This window comes from Protopterus annectens, chromosome 14.part0 (genome assembly GCF_019279795.1).
Source record: "Protopterus annectens isolate FY-2018-M chromosome 14.part0, PAN1.0, whole genome shotgun sequence".
Classification (NCBI taxonomy): domain Eukaryota; kingdom Metazoa; phylum Chordata; order Ceratodontiformes; family Protopteridae; genus Protopterus; species Protopterus annectens.
Genome location: NC_056748.1, coordinates 865,386,178 through 865,402,159, shown reverse-complemented (window position 1 = coordinate 865,402,159; position 15,982 = coordinate 865,386,178). Strand labels below are relative to the sequence as shown.

At 41.0% G+C, this 15,982-nt stretch overlaps 1 protein-coding gene across 19 annotated transcripts in view; it reads left to right on the top strand.

Moving 5' to 3' along the window:
• The window catches only part of LOC122789306 (calcium/calmodulin-dependent protein kinase type II subunit gamma), a 2,351,533-nt gene that overhangs the window by 590,182 nt on the left and 1,745,369 nt on the right, over positions 1-15,982 (top strand). For all 19 annotated transcript variants that reach the window (XM_044056632.1, XM_044056627.1, XM_044056637.1 and 16 more), the window contains exon 3: positions 4,589-4,648. In XM_044056632.1, the coding sequence (XP_043912567.1) occupies positions 4,589-4,648 (60 nt within the window). The remainder of the gene's footprint in view (positions 1-4,588; positions 4,649-15,982) is intronic.

Genomic DNA, 15,982 nt, shown 5'->3' with positions numbered 1-15,982 from the left:
AAGCAGAAGAGGTTTTAAAAAGATGGAAGAAAAGGCTTAGTCTAAGCAGACAGTCAGTTTTTTGCAAGTGCAGCCTCCAAGATTCGGTAAGCATTGCCCCTCGAAACACTGGTCCTTTCCAGCCCCCTCAAGCTAGACCCAGGGGAAGCAAACCCCCCATATTACAGTCTCCGGGTATGCAGAGATCTAAGCAATGGAGTACCTCCACTTCTAAAGCAGGGACTGCTAAACCACCCCCTTATGGAAAGAATTCACAAGGACTTCTCAACTCCACTCCTCACCTCTGCCCAGTTGCTCGTGCCCCTGGGAGGAAAACTTGCCCACCATGCAAAAAACTGGACTTCCATTACCAACAACTGCTGGGTCCTCAGCATAGTATCTCACGGGTACAAATTTTATTTCTACACGCTGCCAACCCCAAAAGGGTTCCCAGACCTTCCTCCAAACCAGTGGGCAGAAGCACAAAACCAAGTTCAATCCCATAAGGGCAATTCAGCCTGTTCCTGCAGAACAGATAGGTCAAGGTATTTATTCCAGATCTTTCCTGGTACCCAGAAGAGGGCAACTGGTGCCCAATCTCAGATCTAGCCATTCTAAACACCTTCTTGGTGGTACCAAAATTCAGAATGCTCACCCTACAGAAACTTCTACCTATGCTGTCCAAAGATGCCTGGTTAGCCACCCTTGACCGAAAGGAAGCCTATCTGCACATCCCTATTAGGGACTCATGCAGGAAATATCTGTGTTTCAGGGCAGGATCTGTGCATTATCAGTTCTCTGCACTTCCCTTTTGCTTATCCACTGCTCCCAGAGTCTTCACAAAATGCCTGGCTCCAGCCATTGTCTTTTGCAGACAGAGAAAGATTTAAATATACCCTTACTTGGATGACTGCCTGATTCAGGCAGACAGTCAGGAAAAGCTGCTGCAGCACCTGACATTTGTGAAGGTCCTTCTAACCTCCCTGGGGTACACTTTCAATGAAAAGAAATCAAAACTAGTCCCCACTCAAAAGATTGTATTCCTGGGAGCATGCTTGGACACAGCATCCCAGATGGCATACCTTACTCCAGAAAAACAGGCCTATCTGACAGTCTACTTCGCTCAAATGGACACCAGAACCCAGCTATCCGCAAGGAAAATCCTGCAGGCTCTAGGGTTCATGGCCTCCTGCATTCTACTAATTCCATATGCCGACTGTATATGAGGAAACTTCAATGGTACTTAAAAAGTCTTTGGTGCCAGCATTCTCAGGACTTGGAAACTATAGTACCTATGATACCTTGTCTCAGTACCCATGATACCTTGTCTCAGGACAGAGTTTCTTTGGTGGGCAGCAGCATTCAACCACAACAAGGGACTTCCTTTTTCACAACCCCACACTGCCCAGACCCTAACCACAGATGCATCAGACTATGCCTGGGGGGCACATCTGGACAGCAGATGCATTCATGGTCACTGGAGCCCAAATCAAATTCATCTGCACATCAACCAAAAAGAGCTGCTAGCTGTTCAGCATGCTCTGACAGTTTTCCGATCCCTACTCTCACCAGGGCCCCTTCTAATAAAAACCGACAACACCACAGTGATGTGGTATATCAACAAGCAGGGGGGAACCCACTCTTACCCACTCTGCAGGCTAGCCATGACCCTGTGGAACACAGCCTTGGCTATGCATATTCACCTGCAAGCTCAATTCCTGCCAGGTAAACAAAACTCTCTGGCAGACAACTTAAGCAGAAATCTCCTAGACCCACACGAGTGGCACTTGGACCTCAACACCTTCCATCTTCTAACCCAGACATGGGGAACCCCGATGGTGGACCTATTCGCCTTACCCTGCAATCATCAGCTCAGCAAATTCTGCACCAGGGTACCTCACAGCAAAGCCTGGAAAATGGATGCCCTATCCTTCCAGTGGGTAAACCTCTGTCTATGCATTTCCTCCTCTGCCTCTTCTTACAATAGGTACTACTCAAGGTAAGACAGGAAAGACCAAAGGCAATCTTGATTGCCCCAGACTGGCCACACCAGCAATGGTACCCACTACTGCGCAGTCTCACCGGTGCCACCCTGGCACCTACCCCCAGATCCCAACCCTCCTCACTCAGCTGGAGGGACAGATCGTGCATCCACAACTGCAAACCCTGAACCTTGCAGCCTGGCTTATTCCTTGAATTCTCCTCCAGTGGCCAGCCTAAGCAAGCAGGTGCTGGATGTCATTTGTGAAGCCAGAAGACCCAGTACAAGGAAATCCTATGCTGATAAGTGGAAAAGGCATTCTTCCTGGATTCACTCTAAAGGAGCGGACACAGCACAGCCCTCCTTAACCCCTCATCCTGGATTACCTAGCAGACCTACTCCACAGAGGCCTATCCTTCTCTTCCATTAAGATCCATGCCTTTGCCATCTCTGCTCATTACAGCACTGAGCCACCTCTGTTCTCTCACCCTCTTATCAAACAGTTCCTGAGAGGGGTTAACAACTTAAGGCCACCAAGAAGAGGCCCCACCCCTGCTTGGGACCTTAACTTTGTGCTGGATAAGCTCACGCTACCCCACTTTGAGCCTGCAGTGTCAGCAGAGTTAAAATTCCTCTCTTGAAAAACAGCCTTGCTTCTGGCCATCAGTTCAGCTAGAAGAATGTCAGAGCTACAAGCACTTATGGCTGTAGAACCCTTCATTATTTTTCATTCTGACAGGGTCTCCCTCGGGACTAACCCTACTTTTATGCCTAAAGTGGTATCCAGTGTGGCTCTCAACCAATCTATCCATTTGCCCACCTTTTTCCCTAATTCTCAAAACAAGGGGGAAAGGATCATGCACTCTTTAGACCTGCACAATCAGCTCAGCTTCTACCTTGATAGGACTAAGCCCTTCAGGAAATCTGACCAGTTACTAGTAAGCTTTGCACCAGGGGCAGAGGGCCAGGCCATATCAAAACAAATCATCTCCAAATGGATAGCACACTGTATCCATTTTTGTTACGAACACCATGGGAAACCACCCCCTCAGGTGGTCAGAACGCATTCCACTAGGGCAACTTCAACGTCTACATCATTTCTCAGGGGAGTCCCTACCAGGGACATTCTGGAAGCTGCTACTTGGAGTTCTGTTCACACCTTCACCAAGCATTACCACCTGCCTATTTTTTTCCAAATCCAGGGTGGATTTTGCAACAGCAGTCCTGCAGGGTATACTAGCCAGCTCCAATTCTTCTTGACTGCCTCCACCCACTCTTCAGCTTTGGGAATCAACCCAAGTGTGATGACTGCAACAGTAAAATACGAAGAATGTAGTACAGTTGTGTATACTTACCATAAATATAGATGTTAGAGTGTATTCATTGTTGCAGTCATGCTTTCCCGCCCTCCAACCCCCTTGTCTCTCTCTTTCTCTTACTTACCCCTTACAGGGCTATTGGTATTTACTTTTTACTGGTGGTGTTTTTTTCCACCATAACTTAGCTCCCTATTTGGGGGCTTCTGACATTTGGGGCAAGAAAAACTGATGTAATAGTGTCGGCTGCCTGTTTTTATACCCCTAACGACCTGACGTAAGTCCTGAAGCGACAGCAACCGATGCAGAAATACTAAGTCTCTGGTATTCGGGCCGACTGAGGGCTACCTGCAGGCAGATAACCCAAGTGTGATGACTGCAACAGTGAATACCCTTGAACACCTACATTTATGGTAAGTGTACACAACTGTACTTTCTTCCGCACTACACACTCGCATGCACACTCATAGCCAGTTTTAGAGTGTCCAATCCACCTACTGCTTGTCTTTGGAATGAGGACAGGAATGTCAAAATAATGACTGTTTTACCCATCTGAGTGTTGACTTATGCTCTACTGACAGGTAAAGCCATCCATTGTTTTATTTTGATAGCTCACGTCTTGTGTTTGAGTGGTAAGGGAGGGCAGATTGAGTAGTAGTTAGTTGTCATTGTATCTCTTAAGAGGTGCAGTTGTTGCCTCTGTCACATATTTTCAAAAAAGAGAAACTTCTGAGTTGGGTTTTGTTTAGTAGAAAAGATAAATACACGTGGTTGGGTAAATCAATTTTACTGCTTCTTATTGTTTTAATTCTTTGTGTATTTGTGTCACTTAAATAGTCACAGGGGAAAGTGCATTTGAATGGACAGGAATGGAGTTCCTATACTTGTAGTACTCGGCAAAAATAAAGGTCTCGTTTCTCTGCACTTATTTCTTGACATTTGTTTACCAAGAAAATCTGAATGGGCAGTGGTGTCCACTTTCAGCTGAGGATTGTTGAAAAAATGTTCTGGAAGTTATACTCTGGGGTCTAGCAACCAAATGACTTCGTATATCTGTGATGCATTGTTTGCCTAGAAAAATAGCACTGTCTTTCAGGGACAGGTGATCCAGAATGAGACGGTTAAGGTATCTTTTTTTTTTTCATATCTGTTCATTTCCTACCACTCAACACTGAAAAACTAATCGGCAATTTAGATTCATAACCTTTATTGTGCCTTATTTTACTGTTTTTGTTTGTTTATTGTATTTGTCTTTTATCTTTTGTTTTGTTTTTTTTCCCTGTCCGTTCACTGTTATATCTTTGCATTTCAGATCACCAAAAGTTGGAACGAGAAGCTCGAATATGTCGACTTTTAAAGCACCCAAATATTGGTGAGTTTTTTTTTTTTGTTTCTCAGAAGGTTCATTAGCTAACTTTGCAGAAGGTTTTCTGAAAGTTTTCTTTATTTGTTTCTTCAACTACCTTGAATCTTGGGTGCAGAATAACTAGCATTTCAGTTAATTTTAAGTCCCAGTACGTATTATGCTGGAAGACAACTTCACGTGTTGTCTTTTATTTATTTTGTTTGTTTAATAAATATACATTACTTTAAATATACATTACTTTAAAATAGTTGTATTTATTTATTAAATATTTTAAACATGTTATGTTTAAAAAATAATTACAATTTATTATAGATATTTTATGTAATATTTCCTCTATCTGTTTTATTTTGTTTATTTACTTACTTGCTTACATTTTTTTTGACCAAGTTAATCTAGCTAGGCCAAGGGCCCCTTTTAGGGGAGACCCATTGTGTTCATATTGAATACTGGTTGTTAAAATACAACCTATAATTTCCAATATTTATTTTTGTTGATTTGGTGTTGGGTACTTGAGTAAGATCCATCAGAAAATATTGCTTGTTTTTAGAGTTTCTTTGTTTAAGTTTTAGGCTGAGACATATTTGGGAGTCCCATTGTGTCTTGTTTCTAGTATGTAATTAGCTTGCAGCTGTTTAGGTTAACTGTTGTACCATAGTACAGGCATTAGCATTTCAGTACATCTTTTATGTTTGAGTTTTTTCACAATCATTCATTTGGTAAAATGGTATTTGGTCCGACACAAAAGACTACTGTTTTCTGACATACCTTGGGAATTGCTAAGATGACCTATCAAAATGTAATACAAGGTAATCATAAGTCAGACTAGCATATTCTTAGCATTCCGTGTACAGCAAGTAGTTCGATAGTATATTTATTGCTGGTCCATAATGTTAGATGTTTTACAAGTAAATGTTTTTAAAAAACAGTTATTCAGCCAGCAGCAAGCTTCTTCCAAGTAAACCGAATGCATTCATTTCATAGGAAGGTATTATTTTTCCTGGCTCATGAGTAAAAATTGTATTGAGTTTGACACAGATGGCAGAGACTACATTTTGGAAAATAAGAATCCAACATTGAAAAGTACTGTCATTTGTAGTAATTATTTGGTTGAAAGGATGCCTGAACTGTAAATAGAAATGAAAAAATGAAAGAATACCCCAGGCAACAGAAAATAATTAATTGTTAAAGCAGAAACCAGGTCTTTAGATAACTTGTTTCTATGTCAGAGAACCAAATAGCAAAAAACAGCTAATGTATATAAACTGACCAGAAAAGACTGCACAAAAGCATTCAGAGTATTAAGTTCATTATACTATCCCTTAAGCAGGCAAATCTTTAACCCTTGGCACTTGAACCCCACAGGACCCTTTCACACCACATTAATGTACTCTACAGTAATCACCAAGCCATGAAGGGAAATCTGATCTGTGTGTTCCAACTTTGTTCGATAAGTGGAATAGTTTTCATCTGTGATGTGAATGGCTTGGGTGCTGAAGGACTGGGCATGGATGGAGAACACTGATGAATCTGTGTTTATTTTTTTAGGTGGGGGGGGGGGCATGTGATGTCTGTGACAGTACCATAGTGGACATGTCTACAGTATGGTTTGCACATAGAAACATAATGCGCAACTCATATTGTTGTGAACTTGACAGTGGGGAATATGGTCAGTTAAGTAAAACCTGCTCCACCTTTACCCTGTCCTGCACTATGCTGTGTGACTGCTGCATTCATGGAATGAGTAGTTTACCTGTTGAAGCCTCTGAAGTCTTTTGACCCCTTTCTTCCATGGAGCCGGAGTTATACTGGTTATGACAAAAAAACAAGAAAAACTGAGTAAATGCCTCGATACAAGTGCACAACTGAAAGTCCAAAACACCAAGAAACACTTGCAAGATGGTTAAATGAATTCCAACCACTGCCAAAGTATCAGAATGAACCAATGTTGTCTTTTATTGGCAAATATCCAGGTTTAAGCGCTTTCGGGCATAAATAACTATGGGCTTCTTCAGAAACACCCACAATTCAAACAGCAACACTTAAATACCCTCCCCCATCATAACATTGCCCAATTAATTAATTAACACATCTCATTAAATGACATTGAATTACTGCTTTAAAAACAACTAAAAAGCTGCAATTCTACTTGCATTTATTATACTTTGCTTTCCTATGCAACACAATTTTATAATTAACCCCACTATTGAGACCAAGATTATTGTGAGCATTGAGCAGAATCTGCCATTTAAGTTATTTATACTCAAGCTCTCCTCCTCTCTCCCCATTAAGTTCAATGGAAACATTGTCTACTACTGAAAATAAAAATAAAAATTACAATTACATTCTAATGTGTGCTTAAACAAAGCATTATTAGAATCTTTCTTCTTTATCCCATAGTAGTGCTCATAAATTTTTCTCCTCAGGGGTCTATTGTTTTTTTCCTATGTAGAAGGAATCACACGCTGAGCACTTTGCCATATATACCACATACTCCGAACCACAAGTAAACCTACCTGACACTTATCATTTTATCATGAGTGCTTACTTCTATATAGGGACCCTCAGCTATATAGCTACATACACTACAGTCTAAGCACATCTAGGACATCTGGGTGCACAAACAACCAAACTTAAGTTGCACCTTCAGTTGTGGTAAACAAGTCGACATTGATTCCTCTTTCTCTTTTTTTCCAGGTGGCACCTGTAGAGCTTTGAGCTGCTGCTTTATGCTTGGTTAATTGAGGCAAAATATTTACCTTCTGTGCCCCAGAGCTGACTTACCTGCTGCCTTTTCAGAATTTCAATTCCTGGACCTCCTTGATGGTCTGATAGCATTTATAATTGAATTTCTTCACCTCATTTTAGACAATTTATGCAATATTTTGTCAAGACAAGGTAACAAAGATAGCATTTTTGAAGATTTCTGCATTATTTTTAACTTCTGTCTCTGAGCTTGCTATATTTAATGGAAAAATCACAAGGTCTAACCACTGCAAGCTGTGTGTGTGTGTGTGTGTGTGTGTGTGTGTGTGTATGGGGGGGGTTGCCCACAGAAAAAATTATTTTGCATTTTCTTTGGGGGGGGGGTGAAACTCTACCTGAGCTTGATTGCATATTTAGCAAAACTAGTCAGAAAAAAAAATGTATTGTACCCATTTTAGGACCCTTTCTAAGCAGTAGTTTAATGAGTTCTTTAATGTGTCTCCCAAGTTTCGACTTTCTGGTGATTCAGCCAGATAAAAATAAAGGAAAATTCTTCAGCCTGATAAAAACTGAATAAAAAGCTTTTAATGAAGGTGGATACCCCTTGCAATTGTCAAAGGGGTGGGGGCCTTTGCTCCTATAACCCCTGTACTTTATATATAGTAACTTGACAAACACACGGCAACAGGTGAAAAGGAACATATTGCAGACATCACATCACTGCTGGCACACTAATAGAAACTGTACTGTTAGTGATCCCAAATGGTGAACAACATCGGGTGAATTAAAACAGCATTACTGCTTAAAGCAGACCCAATTCTGAGTTTGTAAGCTAACTAATCTTAAGAAAAATTGTGTGTGTGTGTGTGTGTGTGTGTGTGTGTGTGTGTGTGTGTGTGTGTGTGTGTGTGTGTGTGTGTGTGTGTATATATATTTTAGGTATGTATATTTATAGATGTATATATATATGTATATATATGTATAGTTAGATTATAGCTATATATAGATATGTGCGTTTGTGGTTAATATACATATTATTACACTAATGAATCCTAACATAATCTTCACAGAAGTTATAAAACATAAGTACATGAAATATCACTGAAATTAAAATTTAATAAACAACTAGAATTTAAAGCTGCTCTTCACCGTTCCTGCTATATAAATCTAAGTAAACTAAACCTTGGCAATTATCACAGGCACTTTTAATACAAAATAATAATAAAAAAGAAAAATGCATAATCTTTCTATGTTGGAGTCTGGTTACTATGAAACGCAAAATATCTTTTACTTCAGGATTAGTGAATTCTGTCTGTGACTTTTAGTTTTGCCATTCATGACAAACTCTTTACAAGATATTTCCTGCATCACCCATCAGATCCTCCAACGCAGGTAAAAGAAAAACACACACAAATACACACACACACATACACACATACACACACATACACACATACACACACACACACACACACACACATATACACACACACACATACACACATACACATACACACACACACACACACACACACACACACCCTTGCAGTGTGTGTTTTCTTGAAGTTTTTTCTTCAACCTTTTTCCAACACTTTTGGAAGGTGTGATTTGTGCTGCATGGCTGCGTTTGTTTAGTTAAACATTGTATAAAGGTGTTTATGCTACATTACAGTATATGGTGCTGTCTGGTTCTGTAATAAAAAGTGAGTCATACCTGAAACTGTGACAGCAGTCAGTGTTCCACTTTACTTGTCCAGTATTGCCCTGCATCGTTGAGGAATCCATCCTTTCGTGCTCTGTCTGGTACTGTTAGACCAGAACTTGTTACAGAACCTTTGTTAGCAGGCGCCTCATACTGATGCACTCACTCTAGAATGATGCCTGCCAATCTCTGCAGATATTTATTATTCATTTTGTTTATATCGGAAGCATTACTATGAGCCCTTTTTTGTGCATTATAATTTATTTCCTTACAGTTTTTCTGTTCTGTACTATTCTTGTATGTTTTTGGCTATTCAAAGTCTTGACCTCTTACTTAGCCTTCAGTACCCTACAATAACCTGGGGTGGTCAATATACAAGAAGGATTTCTCTGACTAGAGGCTTGTAACTTTCAACTGGGTGTGGAAAATGAGTGTCTGGAGCTAGTGGGCCATAACCAATACCTGGATCAGCTGTTTCTGTTGCCAGTAGCCTGGCTCTGTGGGATAGAGGGGTAATGCCCTTACTGCGACCTGAGCAACAAAAGTTATAGTAGTTTTTGCACTAGAAGAGTTGGGAGGCAGTAGCATGTGGCAGCTGTTGGTTTGCCCTTTTGAGTGGTGGAGAAATGGTTTGTGCAGCTCGGAAATCAAATAACCAGACTGAAAACGTGAACTTGCTGTTGCAAAGCTGGTAAAGTCATCTTTGGCAGGACATGCATGGTAGCACACATGTGAATGGGGAACTTGTAGCATGCCACTGATATGATGGTAGTGCTCGTATCAGCCACTTCACTAGGGTGGGAGGATGGCATAATGGTTAAGGTGTTTGCCTTGTAAACACAAGTTGCAGGGTTTGATTCTGACATGGGTTAATTGGCTAGGCTTATAAATGGCCCACAAGGGCGATTAGCCTAGTACTAACCTGTATACCTGTACTTGTATACCTTCATGGTGAGGTTAGGTTTTATTAGAAAATACCCAGCTGCTCACAATGTCTTCCTTGTAGACCTTCAAGCAAATCTGTGGCGTGGCATTTAGATGGACCATATGCCTCAGGGGATGGTCCAGATATAATATTGGCTTCCTCCTTTGGGTCTTTGGGCTTCCAGTCTGGAAGATCTGTGGTTTGGCAACATTCTGTGTGAAGCTCTCTGCAAGAAAAGTTGATGGTCCTGTGCACAGCTGGATTCATGTTACCTTCATCCCTCCATGGATGACTTCTCACTCTGATTGGATTTCATCTGGGTCAGTACCACATTGTGCTTGATAAAACATGAGTGGGCTGATATTTATTTCCGTGAGCTAATAGGTGTCAGATGGAGAACAAAAGCATACGCATTGAAAAAAAAAACAAAAAAACATTTACTTACTTACTTAACTGCCTGCCCTTTGCTGGCAGTTTGGCAAGTTGAAGTTCTATGGCTAGCAGTCTATGCATGCTACTAAGCAGGTTTCTGCCTTCTGTCATCTGGCACTGTAGTAACAGGACCTAACCTCACGTTTTGCTTGTATAGGTGAGCTGCCGTCTTCTGTGTGTTCCACTCTTCCCTAGCAGACTCGTGCAACACCTGAAACCTGTTAATTTAACTTGAGTCACTACGATCGCAGTCAGAACTATATCCCTGTGTACCACAGGGCCAGCTTTAGTTCAGTTCTAAATAAGCCTTATTTCTAGAAAAGCAGGATTCCACACATTTGCATATAGTCTAAACTAACATATGCCTGCCTGTTTCCTTGACAGAATATTTACAATTCGGTTTGCAGCTAATCTAAAACCACAAGGAAGTTTTTGCTGCAAGTCAACAAGGGTAAGATTTTTAAGCAAGGGAACATTTTCAGTTAATGGGGTAGGTGGTTTACATTTTCTGAAATGCATTTGAGATGTTCCCAAAACTGGCTGTAGCAGTAGCCGGGTGCAGTCGTTGGGTGGGCTTTATAATTATGCACAGTATTTGGCCTTTACATATGCTGTCATACTATGCATCATAACATAACCCATTGTCACAGTGACCAAGGATAGATCCCCCAGTTTTACTGCATGTGTAATTCATAAAGCATATTTAGGAGTATATCATACATATGGTAATTAAGTGGAATTAAGAGGCGGGTTCTTTCGGCACTGGGGGAGACGAGTGGTGGTGAAGATTAAAAAGAACTTCTTAAAACATGACTAGATGGAGGAGCAGATTTAAATGTGGATACTAATCTGGTTGTTGCTATCACAGATAACTGTTGTCTGTGTTGTACAGCTAATTTGTACTCAACTTCATGGACTGGGGCCTCCACTGTGTTGGTTTTAAATCCACTGTAGAAATTAATTGCATTAAGTGCATGTTTGTATGGTCACTGGCCTGTACAGCTGAAAAGTCTTGTTTGCTTCCATATTTGGATAATTTTACTGCAAACTCTTAAACTTTATTAAAGTTCTGATCTGATCTGAATGGTAAAGCTTACTTATAACTACTGGGTATGTTTTTCTATATAGTAGTATTTAACTTAAAAGAACTAACCTCAAAACGTTTCATGTTATAGCTGCCCAATGCAGGAAGGTGTATATTCTTCTAATCTGAAAAAATGAATTTCCTGTCGGGGCAAGCAAGGTTAACTTTTATGGGAATATACAGTTCTCAATAGAAAAAGGAACAGAACTTTTGAAATAATGTATAGGCTGCTTTCAGCTGAATGCTTGACATATTTAATGACATTTTTGATGGAGACAGTTTAAATCAGTAGAAATCTTTGTCCAAAATGTTTACAATTATGAGTGTCCATTTTTATACTGTGAAGTAAATGGATTGTGTGAAATTTTAATTAGTTCTTACAAACTGTAACTAATCTTAAAATTCCCAGTACTGTAGTTTATTCCCCCAAAATTATGTTGTGAAATCCATGTCCAAAATAAGAACAGCTGACCCTCCCTTCCATGGATTTGCTAAAAGTACGAAGAACTATGTCTCGAGCACTGATTCCAAAATTAGACTTAGAAAATCACACTTAATTTTATCAGTGCAAGCCTTGCAGACAAAATGAGGAAGAGTGTGTCCAAGATTTCATTAGTTGTACACCAACATGTACAACTGCACCACTAACAGTTACATTTCTAAAGAGTGTTCCTTTTTAGCACTACTGACTGGTGGTAGACCGTTTACCTGTATTTGTAAAACAAATTGCAATAGTAGTAGCGGACTGTTTGAGTGATTGCCACTGTGATCAGTTAGCATTCCAGAAACTGAAGCTTAAATGTTGTAAGCCATGGTGAACTTTGCATGTGCCTGGTATTACCCTTGTATGCAGGGCTTATATATACAGTTGGATGACTGACAAGCTGTTGAATGTAGATGATCTGACAGCATGACCTTGTCTCTGCTTCAGGCAAACAGGAGTTTGGAGTTCCTTGCTTTACAGCGTCAACATTTGCGGTGTCCTTCGGAAATGCGTGGCATTTAGTTTTTGCAATAAAATTAGCGGTTAGGGTAAGTTTAGGCATAGAAATGCAATGCTAAACAATGTCTTCCTACTTTCCAGTTCTCTGTGCCATTCTGTCCTAATTGTGCAGTTTCAGCTGGGCACTGGCCTGCATTAAACTTGCTCTGCAAACGTATTACAACACCACTAGTTCCACAAGATATTTTCCTGTCGCTTTGTATGCTGAAGGTATCCAATAAGTTGGTTATTTTTTTGTGATTTTATTTTTCCATCCCATCAGCTTGAACCCCCCCCCCCCTTCAAATTTCCTGTCCTCCTCCACTGAGTCTACTCGAGTTGTCTTTGCCTCCTGCAGGCTACACCCTACTTATGTTCAGGGCTGGTGAGGAAACTGAGAACCCTGGTGCACCATTACATAGCTATGGATGACTGTTTATTATTGTTTCCTTCCCTGCCCCAGTGCACACCAAGTAACACCCTGAGGGTGTGATGTGCAGTGGGTAGTAAGTAGTTAACTACCCTTCATTTCTGCAAGGGGCTGATGTCGGCTCCAGCCCTCATGCAACACATGCCTGCCTTTTCCCTGATCTCCACTAGAAAAATCAAATCATAAAGTGTGCTGTGAGTGTGAACACCTCCCTCCTCACCCTCAGGATGGACTCAGCCATACTTTCTGGCTATGCTGTCAGGGTCCTGAGCCACTATTTGAATTCTAGCTGCATGGGCCTTAGTCATAGTGTTATTCCTCTCTACCTCTGGAAAATGCCAAGTTGGTAGGAATCGAAGGGTAATAATTCAGAGCTGCATTGAATGGCTGTTGCTCCTTTTTCAAACTGTGTGCATTTACCTCATATATGTAATCAGTACCTTGTGTGTGTGTATATATCTCTCTGTTTTATATATATATATATATATATATATATATATATATATATATATATATATATATATATATATGTGTGTATGTATATGTGTGTGTGTGTGTGTGTGTGTGTGTCGAAAAGGTTTTGCAAAGTTAACATCTTTAGCATTCTGGTTAAGTTTCTCTGATACTAATGAAATTAAATTAATTATTTTGTGTCCATTAGTTGGTTGTCTGGGAATAAAAACAAAACTCCTATGTTTTTTAATCTTACACACCTACCCCAGGCCAGCCAGGTCAATCACCAGTTATCACTTCCCTCTCCAGTGATTCACTCTGTTCATTTTGACACTTGCTTTCAAATACAACCACCAGTTACCATTTCCCCTCACCAGTAATTGGCTGTAGCTTTCAAATTCATTTGTTCCTTTGTTGTGGGACATGGTAGTGGTAAGGGCAGTTACCACCACATAGGTTCATAGGTAGGTACTAGGCTACTGGCCCTAGGGCCTATCTAAGCCTAGCCAAATGGTACCCTGGCTTTTGCCACCCAAGAAAATTATTTTCCTGTGCCCCTGTCAAGCAGAACCACAGAAGTGATCCCCGGGGTGAATTTCCTATCTCCCATCCAATCATCAAGATTTTTCTTGAAGAGTGCTAATGGGGAGCTTTGTTTGATATAGATAGGTAGTCTGTTCCAGGGTATGGGAAGTCTCTGGGACAGGAATCTATCCCTCCAGCATGTTCTGTTTATTCTGGTGACAGGGTTTAGGTCCCTAGAGCATGTAGCTTGGAGGGATTGGGATTTCTTTAAGTGGAGCATGTCCAACAGCTCTGGGTTTGACATAGCTATGTATGTTAGGCAGAGATCGCCTCTGAGTAGGAGGTATGCGACAGAGTAAAGCTGGAGTTTTTTGAGACTGTCTGTGTAGGGCATCTGTTTGAGGCCGGTAATCCTCTTTGTGAGGTATTTTTGCGGCCTTTCAAGTTGTAGATGTCCTGTGAGGTACATGCCAAAAGAGGCATTGTACTCTATAATGGGTCTAATGATTGATGAGTAGAGGGGAACAATGACCTCTTTTTTTTCCCGGCTGAGAAACCTTTTATGATGAGGTGTGCCACGTAGAAGGATTTCCAGACTACTGTGGCAATGTGATTTATCAAAGGAGAGACTGTTGTCCACCTGTGTCCCAAGGTCTCTTATCACACTTTCGGTGTTAAGTAGACTATTGCCTATGTGGTAGTTCATGGGTACAGAATTTTTACCAAAAGGGATGACCATGCACTTTTTGGCATTGAGCTTGAGGCCATGGCTTTGACACTAGGCATCTGTCTCAGTGAGGCCCTTTTGTAGGATGTCCACATAGGAGTTTTGATTTATGGCTCCTAGTTTGCGGTCATCTGTGAACTTTGTTAGTCAAAGACCTTCTGCGTTAGCCTGTACATCAGAGCAGTAGATACCAAACAGAAGAGGACCCAGGACTGAATCCTGTGGTACTCCACTTGTCACTGGTCTGAAGTTGGATTTGGAGTCTGCTACTTTCACAGTGTGGGTTCCGTCAATGAGCCAGTTGGCAACCCATCTTGTGACATAAGGATTTATACCTAGTTTAGTGAGTTTATCTACAATTCCAGACTGGGGGATGGTGTTGAAAGCCTTGGCGAGATCTAGATAGGCTGTGTGAACCACCTTACCCTCATCTACGGCTTTGGTGACCGCTTCAAAGAAGTCTGTCAGGTTTAAGAGACATGATCTACCTTTTACAGACCCAAACTGGGTAGGGTCCATAGGTTGAAGTTTATAGGTTGAAGTTTACTAATGTCATTGTTTATAAGTTCTATGATGATATGTTACATAGCCTTGCAGACTAGGCTTGTCAGGCTGATGAGGCGGTAGTTCCCAGGGTCCGTGGTGGTTCCCCCTTTGTGGAGTGGGATAACCGTTGTTGTGCACCATTCAGTGGGCAAAAAGACTGAGGTGAGGTTATGATTGAACATGGTACTTAGGTGGGGTGCCATTTAGTTCTGTAGTTCGTGTAGAACGCAGCCTGAGATGTTAGGTCCCATGGATGCTGTGTTCTTAGCTTTGGAGAGTGTGTTTATTTACCTGTGCAGCCGTGATTACAGGAACTTTGCATTCTTCTGGTATAGAGATGGGCCCTTTAGGGGGTGAGAGAGGGGTAAAGTAAGCACTGAACCTGTCTGCCAGGATGTTGGCAAAATCAATTGGTTCTGTATATTTAGTGTCATTGTGCTGTAACTCAGAGCAGATCTAAGTGTTGCCATTGAGATTCTTGACATAGCTGTAGAATGCTTTGTGGTTGTCTTTAGAATCGGTGGCAATTTTATTTTCGTAACTAGCTTTGGAGGATTTTATGAGGGAATCTCAGCTTCTTACTGAGCCTGACCACAGAGTTCCTCTAATCATGGGATTTTACTCTTTTTTTTTGCAACAGTTTCTTTCTTCTGTTGTAGAGTTTGTTTATGGCAGGGGACCAGCAGACTGGCTTCATTTTTTTGAAGGATAGCATCTTGGTTCTGTTAGGGATTGCACGATCCACACACTTGTGTAAGTGCTTATAAAGTGCATTTTTGTAGGATTCAGCAGTTGTACCTCTATTTTCCATCAGCATGGGTGTCGTGAAGT